General features: G+C 33.7%; 1 protein-coding gene and 1 pseudogene across 2 annotated transcripts in view; one reads left to right on the top strand and one right to left on the bottom strand.

Annotated features, from left to right (window-relative positions):
- Positions 1–18670, bottom strand: part of RIMS2 (regulating synaptic membrane exocytosis 2) — a 566417-nt gene that overhangs the window by 449767 nt on the left and 97980 nt on the right. For both annotated transcript variants that reach the window (XM_027131585.1, XM_027131586.1), the window contains exons 2-3: positions 6619–6651; positions 6131–6217 (exon numbers count right to left, since the gene is read on the bottom strand). In XM_027131585.1, the coding sequence (XP_026987386.1) occupies positions 6131–6217; positions 6619–6651 (120 nt within the window). The remainder of the gene's footprint in view (positions 1–6130; positions 6218–6618; positions 6652–18670) is intronic.
- LOC113633249 (actin-related protein 3 pseudogene) lies at positions 14617–17713 on the top strand (annotated as a pseudogene).

Genomic DNA, 18670 nt, shown 5'->3' with positions numbered 1-18670 from the left:
CCTTGTAATCCCACTGACAAAATTGAATTGGTATTCCTTGAAACACTACATACAGCAAATTTCCTTCCTTTGAGAGGATACTTCTGTATTTGAATTTTCTTCATATTATTAACCTTACCCTTCAGTATTGTAAAAATTAGACCTTGATCTCAAGTCATTACTTACAGCAGTTTCAGAAGAACCAACAGTACCAAGAATGGGGACTAATACTGGAGTTATCTTTGCTACTACAGCATTCTTTTGGCATGTCTTTATCTTTTGGCATCCTGAAATATCCATCTCATTGCAATAAATAAGAATCAAATGTAAACTAACTGTACTAGATGTTACTAGTGCTCACTATATAGAGTTCCCTCTCTTCATGAGGACATGGAGTTTCTAGACTTCCTTGCAGTTAGTTAAGAGCCTTGTGACAAGTTCTGGGCAATGAGCTATGAGTAAAAGTGACCTATGTCACTTCCTGTCTTACACAATTAAGAATAAATGTGTGAGGGCTTCCCTGGTGGCACAGTGGTTGAGAGTCCACCTGCCGATGCAGGGGACACGGGTTCGTGCCCTGGTCCGGGAAGATCCCACATGCAGCGGAGCGGCTGGGCCCATGAGCCATGGCCGCTGAACCTGCACGACCGGAGCCTGGGCTCCGCAACGGGAGAGGCCACAACAGTGAGAGGCCCGCATAGCGAAGAAAAAAAAAAAAAGGAATAAATGTGTGTAAGTTTTTCATCATATAAATTTCCCTATAAGTATTGCCTCAGCTTCATCTCCCAAATATTAATATGCTGTATTTTCATTTATTTCTGTTCAAAATATATACGAATTTCCTTTTTTTTTCCTTTGACCCATGGATTATATAATAGTTTCCAAACATTTGGGGAGTTTTAAGATATCTTTCTGTTATTAATAACTAATATAATTTTGGTCATAGCACATAGCTTTATGGTTGAATTCTTTTAAATTTATTGAGACGTTTTATGGCTCATAGAACATGTTCTATTTTGTAAAATTTCTGTGTGTACTTTAAGAGAATGAGTATTCTGCTGTTGTTGAGTAGAAATGTTCTAAAAAAATTCATTCCATTCAGTTGGTTGACAGTATTGTTCAGGTCTTCTGTATACTTACTGATTTTTCTGTCTACTTGTTCTATCAATTATTAAGAGATAGATTTTGTAATCACTGACAATAATTAAAAATGTCTCTATTTCTTCAAAAAAAAAAAAAAGAATAAATGTGAGTTTTCCATTCTCTCTCTCTTCCTCTGATGCAGCAATCCTGGTAGCTATGTGTTCTAATTGGCTTGCCAACAAGATGGAAGCAGCCTAGATCCCTAAACTGACACTTGGAAGAGAAGCATTCTATAATCCTATAAATAAGTCTTAGTCTTTTCATGGGCTAGTGCCCCTGGGCTGTGACTGTCACAAGTGCTTCTCAGCTTCTTTTCCTGTTTTGGAGAGACAGGAAGGTTAGGGGGACAATAATTGGGTATTTCTCTACTCTCATGTTGGTTAGGCTCTGGCAAAGTAGTTTCCTTTGAGAATGAAAATCTCTGGGAGTATGTCAAAGTGGTTACTTTTCCCATCCCCCTGGTGAAAGTATGAGGGAATTTTTCACTGATTTTACCTTGAGAACTTGGTAGAGTTCATGGAGGTAAAACTTACAAAACTGGGGTGGGGGATCCCCTAAAGGTGGATTTCCAAGAATTTTTAACTCAAGTTAGTCCACACTCAGCCTTCAGTATTTCCTCAATTTCCTACCAGCTCCTAGCTCCGGTGGTTTCTGCTCCCAGGAAGCTGTGATTCTCTTTATTCACCTCTTCTTTCTGTTGTCAGGGCATTGATTTGTCCTGTGTCCTCAATTTTCTGGGATCTAAGAAGTTGTTGATTTTCAGTTTGTTCAGCATTTTTCTCATTGTAAGGATGGGAGTGACAGCTTCCAAACTCTATATGTCAAAAAGGAAACCAGAAGTCTCCACAATATTGTTTTTAATTACTTATCAGCATGTTTTCCCTCTTGAATATGAAATATTTGAGAGCAGGAACCATAGTCCTTTTATCTCTGGATGCCTAGTACCATGCACAGTGTGAGAATTTTCAGGGCTAAGTCTTGGACCTTCTTATCTGCTCTTCATCACATACTCTCTCCCTACGTCATCTTGTCTCCTCTTCTAGTTTTATGCATTATACTGACAACTCTGAAAGTTATATCTGCAGCTAATCCATATCTCTCCTTCAAAGCTGGTTAACTTATTAGCATCTTAAACTTTAAAAATTTAAAACTTCAGTTTTAGTTTCTACCTCTAACCTGTTCATCCTTTCCCCTTCTTGATCATAGTTAATGGTATCACCACCCAATCAGTTCTTCCAATCAGAATTCTGGCAGTCCTCTTTGGTTCTCTCATCTTCCTTACTAACTTCTTCTAAATCTACTCCACTAACAAATCATGTCATTTCAACCTCCAAATATATCCCCAATCCACTTCCCTCCATCTTCAGTATCATCAACCTGGTCCAAGTCATCATAATCTCTAGCCAAGTCCTTCACAAAAGCCTCCTCATTACTCTCTCGACCTCCATCCTCACTCACTCTACTCATAGAACAGCCAGATTTTTATACATAAATTAAATTATGTGACTCCCATGTTTAAAACTTTTCAGTATCTTCCCTTTATACTGACATTCAGATCCAAACTCCTTCTCACTCTCTAGAGAAACAATGCCCTGTCTGAGTCCTACCTTCAGAACCTCACTGCCTGTCGCACTCCCTCCTGTCCACTATATTACAGCCACACTAGTCGTCTTTGTGTCTCTCAAACCCTTTGCTACCTAAAAACTTTCACCTATGATCTCTCTATGCTAACACGCTTCCCCTTAGCATCGTTTTCCTATTAAAATACCTCATTATCAAAGAGGATTACTATATTAGTGGCCATTTGAAATTATTGGCCATCATTCCAATATTTCAAATTTTAGATTTTCCTAATATTTCAAAAGTACATTTTTTTTGGCGGAGGGGGAGGTATGCAGGCCTCTCACTGTTGTGGCCTTTCCCGTTGCGGAGCACAGACTCCAGACACGCAGGCTTAGCGGCCATGGCTCACAGGCCCAGCCACTCTGCGGCATGTGGGATCTTCCCGGACCGGGGCACGAACCCATGTCCCCTGCATCGGCAGGTGGACTCTCAACCACTGCGCCACCAGGGAAGCCCTCAAAAGTACATTTATTATTTAACATGTCACAACATGAATAAAACTGTTATTACATGAAAATTCAAAATCAAACTAATCCAATTGATTGGTTTAATTAATCTGTATTAAAAAAACTTACCTTTGATGTTATGCTACATATTGGCAACACCAAGTTAAAATAACAGTTGCATTAAATAGCATTTATCATTTTTTCCTAGTATGCCCATTTTAATTATCCAAAGACTCGTTTACACCCTACATATAACCTATATTATATTATCTTTACAGACAATTTTCCCTCATTTTAATATTAATGTGAAAAAATAGTGAAAGAAAGAAAAGAATTTAAAATTATTTAATTTGTATATTAAGCAATTTCTGCAAAGATGAATGAACTGACAACTGAAAATCGGCTCAATCCATTTTCTATGCCTCAGTACTTATGGAAAGTCAAAATGGGATACTTTGTTCTACGTATACCTATATTTTCACATGAATTACTGATATCAAAATTACATTACATTCAAAGTTCAAAATTACATTCCTGTTACATTAAAAAAAAACTATGATATAAACAAATTCCAAAAATACAGACCTCAAAGAACCTACATTATTAAAGCTTTGAAAATCACAACATGGGATTTATAGAAATTCATTAAAATGAAATTACTGTTCAGGAAATATTAGATTTTTAAATACTATCTGACAGAATATTTACTTAGTTATTCTACTGTGAAAACGTTCATACAGAATATGAAAAGCATAGTCCTACTTTTTAACATTTATAAATTAAAATGAATACCTAGAATTCAACTCTCCAAGATAATTTAATAGGTGAGTGAATAGAAAGTAAGCAGATAGGATGTTATCTTTCTCAAATGGTAGTCAAAGAGAGAAACAAATGAGGTGATTCAGAAATAAGAAGTCCTAGACTCTGATCAAAGAGAAGATGAATTAAAGGAGAAGATTCAGAAGTACCCTGACCTGTGGATCAGAAAGATAAAAGGAAAGCTCCTAGAAAATTATATATCAGAAAATCTTCAGCACAATAAGATTGTAAGATGAAGAAAGTAGCTATTAAGAGAACTTATTAGTTCTGATTTTTTTAATTGTATAAATCACAGAACAAGAAGAATGAATTAGTTGTCCAAGAAACATTAATGGAAATAATAGTTATTAATTTGGAATTAATTTTTAAAATATCGGAAAGTACTAGTCTTTTCTCCTACAATCTTCCTAGCCGAAAATCAAAGCAAACTATATTATATTTATTATTGAAATAAAGCTATTGCTTTTCAAATTTGCCTTGATCTTTGTTTATCCCAGTCAAATGTCATTTTGTTTCAATAATCAGTGATCACTTTTTAAAGTTACTAACAAAACATCTATTTTATTTAATGTCCACTGTAATCTACTAAATAACATAACAATCTTGATTATTTTCTAAAACCTACAAACAAGATACATAACTGACATCATTTAAAATTGAGACAAAGTCGCATCTAATTATATTTTGCTATTGATTTTACTACCTTATTATGTTTCAGTGCCTTAGAGAAAAATCAGCAAAACAATGACATTGTGTGCAATTTTAATACAATTTTTGCTGATTAGAGAAAGATTATTGAATTTATTTCTATTCCTTGGGACACAGTATTCTTACATCATAAAAGGGTAAAACATGTAAAATCAGTTGTGAAGACGCATTTATTGAGTTCCTACCATGGATCAGTCACTCTGCTACATGTCAAGGATAGAATGTAGACAAGACAAATACGGGTCTTGACTTCAACTGGCTTAAATACAGCAACAATTCCAACCGTAGAAATACATTATCAGCTAGTAGGAGAAGCATATCACAATACAGTTTTACTTCAGTTGAAAATGAAACACTGACCAAATTTAAAATAAAATGCATACAAAGTAACATAAAATGGATGAGGGATTACCCTCAATAATAACAAAACAAAAAGACATTATCTTCTATTTTCATTAAAGGCAAAATGTGAATGTTTTTCTGAATGTTTCATCTTAAGGCTCCTGGCAGTTATTCTTGTTCTCTCCTAGAGCTCATGTCACTTTTCAATCTACCCATTCATACAACCAAACCATCTACTCCATAGACATAACTCCTACTTTTATGAAGTGCAGAGGCTGACTGGTAAGAGCATTTCTGAGTAAGACGGCAGTTATCATGGGGAGTGTGGAATTTAAATCTATGCAATCTTTCTCACATTCTCAAAGAAACTTGCACTTTACAACATAAATAATATTTCTTGCACAAAGATAAAAAGATACAAGTATGAACAACTTCTTAAAGAGTGTATTTTAATCTACTAATAACTGAAATAAATGGAATTGACATTTTTTAATGCTTCAGACCAATATGATAATAAATTGCTGGATTTCCCAAATTATGTTTCATAACCTAATGAAATATTCAGTGAAAACAGGATTCAATAGTCACATAAATTTAGTTAATATTGTATGTTCTAATACCTTGGAGCATATTTAGACACTCAGAAGTATAACAATAAAGAAACCTTCTTAACCTTTTTTAAAAGAACCCTTCCAAAACTACTTGACCAAAGATTGAATTGGGGGGTAAATACCTCTTAATGTCTTCTGGAATTATTTTTGAAAGAAATATACTTTGGAATATACTGCATATTGGAGAAAGATATTTTACTGGATAAATACAGTTTATATAATTTATACTAAAGTTGGGGGGAGAATTACCTCTTCGTTCTTACTACCCTATAAATTATCCTTGTTTTCTTTTAATATTTCCATGGGATATGAAGTATCAAAGGTGAAAATATCAAACTCATAACCTAACAATTTTCATTTCTGAGGAATGTTATTCCAAGGGCAGTATTTTAATACATACTCTTCAGTATGTTATGCTATTAGAGATAATATTTAGTCTGTACAGATCAGCTTACTTACGTCTGGGGCTCCTTTTCATTTTGTTGTTTTTGCTGGGGCTGGAGAACGTTATTTACCAGTTCAGTGATCCCACTAAAGGGAAACCACCTGTTTAAATAAGCAAATAATGTGACTGAATAACCAAATGAATAAAACAAATGGTCAAATGTTTTCTTATCCATACTAATAAAAATACACAGGCACAAAAGCTACAGCCAATGGAAATATGAGCTCCAATTATCATCCAGGCAGTCAGAATATAGGGAAATTAAGTTTGAATACTTAACCAGTCCACAAGCAGGCAGCAAAAAACTACATCTAGTCAGTATGTAGATGAAGTAAGAAGCTGCAGGCAGCTCTCTTACAAGCCAGAGAGTCAAAAAGCAGAAGACACACTAGCTGCAGCCTATCCAGTATTAGTGTAAGCTAATACCATCCAAGGTGCAGAAAGCAGAATGTGGCAAAGGTACAGAAGTCAAGCCTACTGAACTCTTAATACATTTACTTACTGTGTCAGTTGTGGTTTGTGCTCTTCTTTGACCCTAAAAAGATAAGTTTGCACAACTGAGTGCACTGTACTAGGAAGAAATTTCTATCTACAGATCTGTGGTCATATAAAAATGAAAAATGAGGTTTGTTACATAGAAAAGCTTAATGTTTTGCTATAAATTGGAATTATACATTTGAATTAATTTGACACAAAAAGGAAAAGTTGAATTATTTGTTCTTAATAGAGGGCTGATATTAAAATTCTACTCCTGTCCTAATGATTCCATGATTTGGTCCTCAAGTTTTCTGTATATTTGCATTAATATTGATATTGAAGCATTTAAAATAATTATTTTAAAGTATTATATTAAACACAGTTACATTTGGCCTACAGAAGATAAACAGATTTCCTCTTTATTTTTAAAATTTCTTTCTTAATATAAATTGAAGTAAAGGCATAAATATTTTAAATAAAATGTAGGGTTTTATAAATGTATTTTAAAAGCCTTACAAATGGATTCATTTACTTCACAAAGGAACAGATAAAGGAATTGGGGGATTATGCATCTAATACCTAAAAATAGCTACTAAAATAATTATATATACTAAATTTAAAATATTCATAAGCTAAAGTAAATTATTCATATAACTATAACAGACTAAAAATGCATTTAACCTATAATCAACTCGGTGTTTCACTGAAATAGCACTGGATATTTAAAAGGTGGAGAAAGATAAAACACAAGGATAGTGATGCCTCTGAAATGTGGCTTCCCACACTTTGCCTGGGACTGGTCCTGAGAGATAAACTTATGACTCAGTGATCAGTTGATTAGCTTTTACTTTCCCAAAGAAAGACTAAGAATTGGTAACTAAAATGAGTCACCAAAATCTAGGACTTTCATTAGGAAATTATATTAACATTGTAAATTAAATTCTCTTTAGATTAAATTGATTTTTTCAGTGTGTTATTATTTTAAATGATATAAGCAATAAATGAAAACGTATACCCTTATACATTTTTGTGTCCCAATGAATATAATTGGTATTTATATTCTCTATATTAACTAAAAAAGAATATCCCATGTTCTCTGCATAAACTTCAAAAAGTACAATAGTTTTGACCTAGAGCTAAAGCCACATCATTTAGTATTTAAATAGAGATATAATGGATTAATAGTAAAATATTATATTTAGCACCAAATATAGAAACACACAAATACAAGCAAACTATAGTGACAATGGATTCTACCTAGAAAACTTATCATGTTATTTCTTTGAGAATAAGATACAAAAATCTCTTAACGTTTTAGAACAAAACAGTACCCATATAGATAATGACAAAGAAAAATTACCATACCAGCTCATCAAAATGGAGAACAATTCAAGAGTATCCTTCACCAAATAATATGCATGATAAACAAAAATATTTAAATGAATACATAAAAGAGGAGAAGATATTTGTTAAAGAAGTCCTGGGTGATTCTCGACAAGGAATCATATTTGCTCTTAATTAGTGACAAAAGTTTTTACCATAAACAAATTTATATTAATCATAAATCAGTTTCTAATTTCAAAATCTGTACTTGAAAATATTAATAGACATAAAAATTTAAATTACCAATTCAGAAATTATTTCTGGGCTTTGTAAAATATCTATATGTGAAATATACAAACATTTACATCAGCTTCCCAAATAAAATATGTGTTATAAATACGGTAGTAAAAATATTTATCTTGTCTTTAAATCAAGAGTATAAAAATTTTCTTCTTTTGTCCAATATGTTAGATAAAATCAAACCTCAAAGTATCAGACCATAATTAAAATTCATGTTGAGATAATAATTTAAGAACTGGTAATATTAAAAAGTAATTATATATTTTTTTGACAATACATTAACATTATTGACAATGAACTCCTACATTCCTATATTCCAGAAAGTGTATGAGGGGCTTCCAGTTTCCAATAAGATACATAAAACGCTTGGAAATCATCACTCCCACCCTTACAAGAAAATAGCTGAACAAACAGAAAATCAATAGCTCTTCTTAGAGTCATCAAAGAATTTAGGTCATAGAGCAGGCAAACTGTTGCCATGAAAACTAGAGAAACGAACAAGTGGATCCAGACTACCAGTTTACCAAGAGTACAAGCCCAGGAGCAGAAGCCCACACCTGGGGCCATTGTCTGTTGGAACACTTTTAACTATAATTGGCCAATTGCTGGAGACTCACTGTGGACTAGATTGAGAGTTTAAAATTCCAAGGAGTCCCAGTTTGGGGCATACTACCACACTTCCATAAATTTTATCTCCAAAAGCCATACCAGTTGCTCACTGTGAAGATCGGAGAAAAATTTCTTCCTGCATCAAGCAGGAGGAAGGGAAAGAAACCATTTTGAAATACTCCCAGAGCCCTCTGCTCTCTTTAACAATCCTAAACTCAAGGGAAAATATTTTACCAGAGCCTAACCAACTGGCATTTTACCAAAACCAAACAAGCCTGTGGAAGGTAATTACCTATTATATCACCCTCTAGCCTTTTATGTGGGAGAAGGACAATACCAAACTACAGCTCCCTCCAGCCTTCAACATGGGGGAAGGCAATTACCTAACTCAGGCACACTAGAAGAATAAGACCTAATTATAGGACTGTTGAATGCTTGTCCTGTAGCAACACCTTACCACCAAATCATTAGAGTTCCTGAATAATAACAGGATTACAACTATAACAACTGCAAGCTTTAAACATTATTTAGTAAGAAGTCTCTAGGCAAACACAAAACAGAAAGGAAGACAAAAATAAAGACAATAGAAGAGAGGATTTTGGAAGATGACAAAGTAGAAAGCAACAGAAATCTGCCCCCCCAACCTACACAATCTGTCTGACATAACTAATTTGGAAATCTGGAGTCTACTGAAGGCTTTCAACTTCAGAAGAAGGCTTGGACTGTACCTTGCTGTTAATTTCAGTTAATTTGAGCTCTTAGCATAGTGGCAGCTACCCATCCCCTACCACCCTGCTCCATGGAAGGTAGCTATTTACCTGTTCTTGGAGCAACCTAGACACAGTTTGCAGGAGCAAGAGTGGGTAAAAAAGACACTGTCCTCCAAATATCGTATTTGTGCTCTGATCCCTGATTACTGCTTCTCATCTCAGAGGTCCATACAAAGAGGTAAGTGACCATTGTTGTTGCAATCCCCCCATTGTTGCAAGCCCCTCCCCCTTTGGCTAAGGTGACTTCCAGGATATTTTTAAAGAGCCTGGGCATTCCCCCCCCCCAACCTTTGTTTTTCTATTTTTCTCCTTTTAGAAGTCAGACATTAAAGACTGAAACATTTAAAAGCAACTGCGTATATGAGAGAAAACAGAAAGCCACCATATTTGCCCAGGGAAAGGAACAGGTTCAGAAAAGACCTTAAGTTTATAACACAACCTGATCCTCAGCACAGAGACAGCCTACAACAAAAAAGAATAAAATAAAATAAAAACGATAACAGAAAATAATAAAACTTAGTGAAAGGTGAGAATCTGATCTCCAGAGTTATCACATATTTAGATTCAAATGTCCAGTTTCCAACAAAAAAGTCACAAGGCATACTGAGAAACAGAAAGTATGGGCCACTCAAAGGAAAAAAAGGAACAACAAAAACTCTCCCTGAAAAACACCTGGCATATCTATTAGACAAAGACTTTAAAACAACATTGGTGGGGTTGGGAGGAGGAATTGGGAGATTGGAATTGACACATATACACTATTGATACTATATATAAAATAGGTAATTAATGAGAACATACTGTATAGCACAAGGAACTCTACTTAATGCACTATAGTGACCTAAATGGGAAGGAAATCCAAAAAAGAGGAGATATATGTATATGTATAGCTGATTCATTTTGCTGTACAGTGGAAACTAACATAACATTGTAAAGCAACTATACTCCAATAAAAATTAATTTTAAAAAATTTAAAATAAAAAATAAAACTATCATCTTCAAAATGCTCAAAGAACTGACAATGTAGAGAAAGTCAAGAAAATAACATGTGAACAAAATGGAAATACCAATAAAGAGACAGAAAACCTAAAAAGAACCCAAAAAGGATTCTGGACTGAAAGTTGTTGGGACTGAGAGCAGGCTACCCCAAGACACGCCACAATGGCATATAGATTATTTTGAATTAAAGTTACTTGAGATCAGTTGGTGAGAAAATAAAAAAACAATACTTAAAAGAAAACAACACTCTGATCCTTCTCTTTCCCCCTGAAAGCAAGAAAGAAATCTCCAATGTGAAAGTATCCCCCCATACCCAAAGTACAGAAAGCATCCTTATCAACAGAATTAAGAAGTTCAGGCTAAGAAAGCTGTATAAAAAAATCTGTGTGACTTCTTCATTAGTCTGTTACCACAAGCACAAGCCCCTTTGTTAAATCTTCGCAAATGATTGTTTCTTTATCTAAAATTAATTTTTTTTTATAAACAGCCTGCCTTGGTCACTTCAGGTGTTCCATTTCTATGAGACCTCTGTGCATACAAATTAATTTTTTTTTCTGTTAATCTGCCTTGTGTCAATTATTAGACCAGAAAAATTTCCCCCTTCCCAAAAAAGTACAAAAACGGACATGAAAAATTCACTAGAAGGATGCAGAGGCAGATTTGAGGAGGGAAGAGAAATAATCAGTGAACTTGAAGATGAAACAATGAAAAGTACTGAATCTGAAGAACAGAAAGAAAACAGATTGAAGAAAAGACAGTCTAAGGGACTTGTGGGACACCACTAAGCAGACATTGGTTTGATGTGGGAATTCCAGAGGAGGAGAAAGAATATTTGAAGAAATAATGGCTGAAATTTTCTCAAATTTGATGAAATACATTAATATAAACATTAAAGACAATGAACAAATTCCCCAAAAGATGAAATCAAAGAGACCCACACCAAGACACAATAAACCAACTAAGTCAAACAACATATAGAATACAATACCCAACAAGAACAGGAAACACATTCTTCTCGAGTGGAAATGGGACATCTTCCAGGAGAGACCATATGTCAGGCCACTAATTAAGTCTTAGTAGACTTTAAAATGTAGAGATCACATAAAGTACTGGAGTGGCCAAAATGTTCATTCGGGTGTTTCCGAACGAAATTTTTGGCCACCCTAATATGTTCTTCAAACACAACAGGATAATGTGAGAAATGGAAAACTAGAGAAATCACAAATTTGTAGAAATTAAACAACATATACTTTAAAAACAATGGGTAAAAGAAAATACAAGGGAAATTAGAAAATACTCAGAGACAAATGAAAACAAAACAAAACAAAAAAATGTACCAAAATTTATGGGATGTGGTTAAGCAGTGCAAAGCAAGAAATTTATAGCTATAAATAATTACTGGCTTGGCCAAAAAGTTCATTTGGGGTTTTCCGTAAGGTGATACAAAAAAAACCTGAAGAAACTCTTTGGCCAATCCATACATTAAAAAACAAGAAAGACCTCAAAGCAAAAGCCTAATTTTGCACTTATGAAACTAGAAAAAGAAACACAAATTAACCCAAAGCCACCAGAAGGAAGGAAATAGTAAAAATTACAGCAGAGATAAATGAAATAGAAAAAATACAATAGAGAAACTCAATGAAACTAAAAGTTAGTTCTTTGAAAAGATTAACAAAACAAAAAATTTTGTTAGATGGCCTAAGAAAAAAGGAGAAAAGAACCAAATTACTAAAATCATAAATGGAAGTGATAACACTACTACTGTTTTACAGAAATAAAAAGGAATATGAGAGTACTATAACAACTTTATGCCAACAAATTGGACAGCCTAGATGAAATGAACAAATTCCTACAAACACAAAACATACCAGGAAATCACAAAGAAACAGAAAATCTGAATAGGCCTCTAAGTAAAAAGATTGAATCATTAATCAAAAATCTCAGCAAAGAAAAGCTCTATACCTGATGCCTTCACTGGTGAATTCTACCAAACATGAACTAATACCAAAAATGAACTAATACCAATCCTTCTCTAACTTTCCCAAAAATTTAAGAGGAAGGAACACTCCCTAACACATGGTTTGAGATCACCAATACCATAAAACCAAAGCTACACAAAGATGCTACATGAAAAGAAAACCACAGATCAATATCTAAATACTACGCAAAGCAATCTATAGATTCAATGCAGTCCTTATCAAAATCCCAATGATGTTTTTGCCAAAATACAAAAAGTCATCCTTAATTCATATGGAATCTCAAGGGAGCCCAAATAGCCAAAATAATCTTGAAAAGTAAGAACAGAGCTACAGGAATCACACTTCCTGATTCCAAAACTTACAACAAAGGTACAGTAATCAGTGTGGTACTGGCATTAAGACAGTCATAGACCAACGGAATACAATAGAGAGCCCAGAAATAAATGCCATATATACATAAAGTCAACTGGATTTTGACAAGTGTGCCAAGACCATTCCATGAGGAAAGGACAGGCTTTTCAACAATGGTGCTGGAAAATTTGGTTATCCACATGAAAAAGAATGAAGTTAGATCCTTGCTTAATATCATATGTAAATATTAACTCAAAATCAATCAAAGACCTAAATTTAATACTTAAAACTGTAAAATTCTTAGAAGAAATCAGGGACTGTGATATCTCCAGCTTTGTTCTTCTTTCTCAACATTGTTTTGACTATTTGGAGTTTTTGGTGTTTCCATACAAAAATTAGAATTATTTGTTCTAGTTCTGTTAAAAACGTCATTGGTATTTTGATGAGAACTGTACTGAATCTGTAGATTGCCTTGAGTAGTATGGTCATTTTAACAATATTCTTCCAATCCATGAGCAAGTATGTCTTTCCATTTGTTTGTGTCATCTTCAATTTTTTCCATCAATGTCATAGTTTTCTTAGTACAGGTCTTTTATGTCCTTGGTTAGACTTATTCCTAGCTATTATTCATTTTGATACAATTGTAAATGGGATTGTTTTCTTAATTTCTCTTTCTGATAGTTCTTTGTTAGTGTATAGAAACGTGACAGATTTCTATATATTAATTTTACTGAATTCAATGATGAGTTCTAATAGCTTTCTGGTGACATCTTTAGGATTTTCTATATATAGTATCATGTCATTTGCAAACAGTGATAGTTTTATTTCTTCCTTTCCAATCTGGATTTTCTTTTATTTCTTTTTCTTGTCTGATTGTGGTGGCTAGGACTTCCAATACTATGTTGAATAAAGTAGTGACAGTAGGCGTCCTTGTCTTGTTCTTGATCTTAGAGGAAAATGATTTCAACTTTTCATCACTGAGTATGATGTGTTAGCTGTGGGTTTGTCATATATAGCAGTTATTATCTTGCAGTATCTTTCCTCTATACTCACATGGTTGAGAGTTTTTATCATAAACGGATGTTGAATTTTGTTGAAAGCTTTTTCTGCATCTAGTAAAATTATCATATGATTTTTATTCTTCAATTTGTTAACGTGGTGTATCACATTGATTTATGTGATCACACTGATTCACAGATAATTGAGCCATCCTTGTATCACTGGGATAATTCCCACTTGGTCATGGTGTATGATGTATTTACAACATGAAAGCATTCTTGAGATGGTTGGTAGTAATGCCTTAATGCATAAATACATTATGAATGTATTTAGTGAAACTGAACTATACACTTAAAAGTGGTTAAGATGGAATATTTTATGTTTGTATATCTTACCACAAAAAAAAAATTGGAAAAAATTTAAGGACAATAGAGGGAATTTTTAGCCTCTGACACCACAGCTACACCAATTACTAAACACTGCCAGATAAATATAAAATCTGCCACACTAAAGGACTATCTACTGGGCTATCTACCTACATTCCTTTTACCCAATAAACCTTGTCTAGCTTTCAACAAAAAATACAAGGCATTCTAAAGGCAAGAAAAAACAGTCTGAAGAGACAAAGCACATATCAGAAACAGACTCAGATAAGGCAGAGAACTGGAATTGGGCAAAATAAATACAGTTAATATGTTAAAGGTGCTAATGGAAAAAGTGTACAACATGCAAGAACAGATGGGTACTGTGAGCAGAGAAATAAATTGTTTAAGAAAGAATGAAAAGGAAGCTCTAGAGATAAGTAACACTGTAACAAAAATGAAGAATGCCTGTGATGGACCCATCAGTAGACTACACTCAGCTGAGAAAGAATAGATGAACTTGAAGATATGTCAATAAAAACTTCTAAAACTGAAAGGCACAGAGAGAAAAGAAAGAAAAAGATGGAACAGAATGACCAAGAACTGTGGGATAATTACAAAAAGGTATAATATACATGCAATGGGAATGCTGGAAGAAGAAAGAAAGGAACAGAAGAAACTTAAAGTAATAATGACTGAGAATTTTCCAAAATTAATGACAGACTCCAAGCCACAGATCTAGGAAGCATGAGGAACACCAAGCAGAATTAATATAAAAAAAATCTTTTACACCTAGGCAAATCCTATTCAAACTGCAGAAAACCAAAGACAAAGAGGAAATTCTGACAGAAGCCAGAAAGAAGACAAACACCTTACCTACAGAGAAACAAACATAAGAATTACTTTGGACTTCTCTTCAGAAACCATGCAAGCAAAAAGAAAGTGGAATAAAATATCTGAATTGTTGAAAGAAAAAAACCCCACCAACCTAGAATTCTGTGTCCAGTGCAATTATTCACTTCAAAAGTGAAGGAGAAACATACCTACTCAGACAAAGAAAAATTGAGGGAATTTGTCATCAATAGACCTGCCTTGCAAAGAGTGTAAAAAAAGGGAGAAGAAAATGATATAAGTTTGAAACATCTATATAAAAAATAGGAAGAGCATTAGTGAAGGAATAAATGAGGGCAAAATAAAATCTTTTCTTTTTCTTATTCTTAATTGATCTAAGTTTGTTCAAAATAATAGTAGTAACATTGTATTTGATGATTATAGCTTAGGGATAAGTGAAATGAATGATACCAACTTTCAAGGTACAAGAGGGGAAAATCAGGAATACTCTTTTATAAAGTACTTATACTACTCCTGAGGTGGAATAGTGTTATCTGAAAGTAGGCTTGGATTAGTTATAAATTATTGAATCAGTTGCAAACTCTTCAGCAACCACTAAAACACATTATTTTTTAAAAAGTATAATTCATATGCAAAGTGAGGAGAGAAAATGGAATCAAATCATATAAAATGCTGAACTCTAAAGTAAACAAAGAACAAAGGCAATGATTGGAACAGTTACAAATGTGATAGCTATTAATCCAATTATATCAATCATCATTTTAAATGTGAATGATCTAAATTGACCAATTAAAAGGTAGAAACTGTCAAAGTACACAAAAAAATAAAGAGAGAGAGAGCACCAACAATGTGTTTTCTACAAGAAACCACTTTAAATAGAAAGACACAGTAAAGTCATGAAGAAAGATATACCATGCTAACACTAATAAAAAGAGAGCTGGAGAATCTACATTAATTTCAGACAGTGACCTTCAGAGCAAGGAAAATTATCAAAGATAAAGAGGGGCACTCCATAATGATAAAGGGGTGAGTTTTGCAAGAACACATAATAATCCTTAATTTGCAGAGCCTAACAATAGAATATCAAAATACAAGAGGAAAAAAATGTCAAAATACAAGAGGCACAAGAAATATACAAATCCTTTATTACAGTTAAAGACATCACACTTCTATCAGTAACTGACAAATCCAGTAGGCAGAAAATCAGCAACGATATAGCTGAACTGAATAGCATCATCAATAAAACACATCTAACTGACATTCTATAGTACTTCATCCAATAATAGCAGAATACACATTATTCTCAAACTCATATGGAATATTCACCAAGACAGACCACATTCTAAGCCATAATACACTCTTCAACAAACTTAAAAGAATACAAATTATACAAAGTACGCTTTGAGTTCACAGTCAAATTAAACTAGAAATCAATTACGGAACAGTAGTAGGAAATCCAAAAATATCTGGAGATTAAACAATACATTTCTAAATAACACAAGGGTCAAAGAATTCTCAAAAGAAATTTGAAATATTATGAATATATTTCACCTGAAGTGAAAATAAAAATGTATCAAAATTTGCAAGATGCAGCTAAATATGTGCTTAGATGGAAATTTCTAGCATTTGATGCATATGTTAGGGAAAAAAGAAAGATCTAAAATCTATAAAATAAACTTCCACCTTAGGAAACTAGGGGGGGGAAAGAGTAAATTAAATCTAAAACAAGCAGAGGAAAAGAAATAATAAAAATTAGAGCAATACAGTAATAGACAGTGGAGACAGTGTCACCCATGTCATCCCTGTGGCTGAAGGGTATGTAATTGGCAGCTGTATTAAGCACAGCTGTAATGTAACAGCTGTGTATATAACACAGGATGTAATATAACATATTTTACATGTATGTAATATAACATATTTTATTCAACAATTGCTGAGAGATGGAAAAGTAAGAATCCATCAGAGAAACCCTTGGGAACGTTAAAGGAGCACTATAGTTATGCCTGCCCAGATTTGGTCAAAGAATTTAACAAGTATGACACAGATGGAGCAAAGTGGATTAAACAGTATACTGGAATCAATGTTATCTCAAAGAAAGAATTCTCCATTGGGGTTGGTTATTGAGAGATTCTTGGGACGTGACATTTTTTTCATCTAGAGTTTGCTAATCCAGGCTTTACTCAACCTATCTCAGAAGTTGTAGATGAAGTAAATAATCACAATTGTCCTACTGATGTCATAGATCTTCTCAACAAGAATATTGTCCTCTCTGGATATTCAACCATGTTCAGGGACTTTGGATCAGGGACTTTGGACATCACTTGCAAAGAGATTTGAAAAGAACTGAAGATGCCAAGCTGAAATTAAGTGAGGAACTGAGTGGTGGTAGACTGACACAAAAACCTATTGATGTACAAGTCATCACACCCAAAATGCAGTCACATGCAATGTGGTTTGGAGGATCCATGCTGGCTTCTATGCCTGAATTCTACCATGTATGCCACGCCAAAAAGGATTATGAAGAAATTGGGCCTAGCATTTGTCATCACTATCCAGTGTTTGGAGTTAAGTCATAAAATTAACTTCACAGTCACTGGGGTTAGGGAAGTGAGGAAGAAATAATCTTTCTGATTGTCTTTTTTGTCTGGATGGCTGGTTTTGAGGTTTTAACCCTGACTTGAAATAATAAGACCAAACTAAATTACACAGGAATATTTTAGTAAGTTTATCAACATGGGAATGTAGAGGAGAGACAAAAATGATTAAATGTTTTTCTTCAGATTCAATATTTGAATTGTATGTGTAACAAAAAGAAGCAGGTGTTAGTTCTTTCTGTGCCCTGATAGGTTCTATACTATTGAATTAGCCAAGATTTGAGGGTATGTAGATAGCTCTGTAATGCTTGAATTGTACACTTCTAAGTGTACAATGCAAGAGCTTGTTTGTATTTCATACTTTTTACACTTTCAGGGAAAAGTCACAGGCAAACTAGTATTTGAGGAAAAAAAGTGACCAAGTAAAGGACAAATTCAAAAAGTAGCCTATGACACTTGGTGAAGACACCCGCTCAAGGGATTCCAGTTATTATGAATTGCTTTCATACCTTGTGTCCCCCCATGGTTTTCTTTGCAAGTGCTTTTGGAACTAAGAAGCTATTATCTTGGATTAACTGATGCCTGCCAGTGCTTTCTGTTTAACTCTCATTCTGTTTCTTGCTTTAAAGGAAAAGTAAAAATAAGACTGTTGGACCAGTATTGCAGTTCTAGTGTCATTTCTTATTCAAAAAAAATGAATCATTTGATTACCAAAATTGGTCATTTTTAAAGCCTAACACCATTCTAATAAAGGCACAAATTTCTTTCGAATACTTGTTTCAAGTTCTTATAAGTTAATAAGCCTATTTTCTTCAAAAAAAAAAAAAAATTAGAGCAGACATCAGTGAAATTTAAAATATGAAATCAACAGATAAAAATCAACAAAACCAAAAGCTCCCTCTTTGTAAAGACCAATAAAATGATAAACCCTTATCTAGA

Source organism: Aethalodelphis obliquidens, unplaced genomic scaffold (assembly GCF_003676395.1).
Source record: "Aethalodelphis obliquidens isolate GAN/ISIS:26980383/991018 unplaced genomic scaffold, ASM367639v1 scaffold39, whole genome shotgun sequence".
NCBI lineage: Eukaryota > Metazoa > Chordata > Mammalia > Artiodactyla > Delphinidae > Aethalodelphis > Aethalodelphis obliquidens.
Note: the sequence above shows the minus strand (reverse complement) of the source record. Positions and strands in the feature narration are given on the sequence as shown.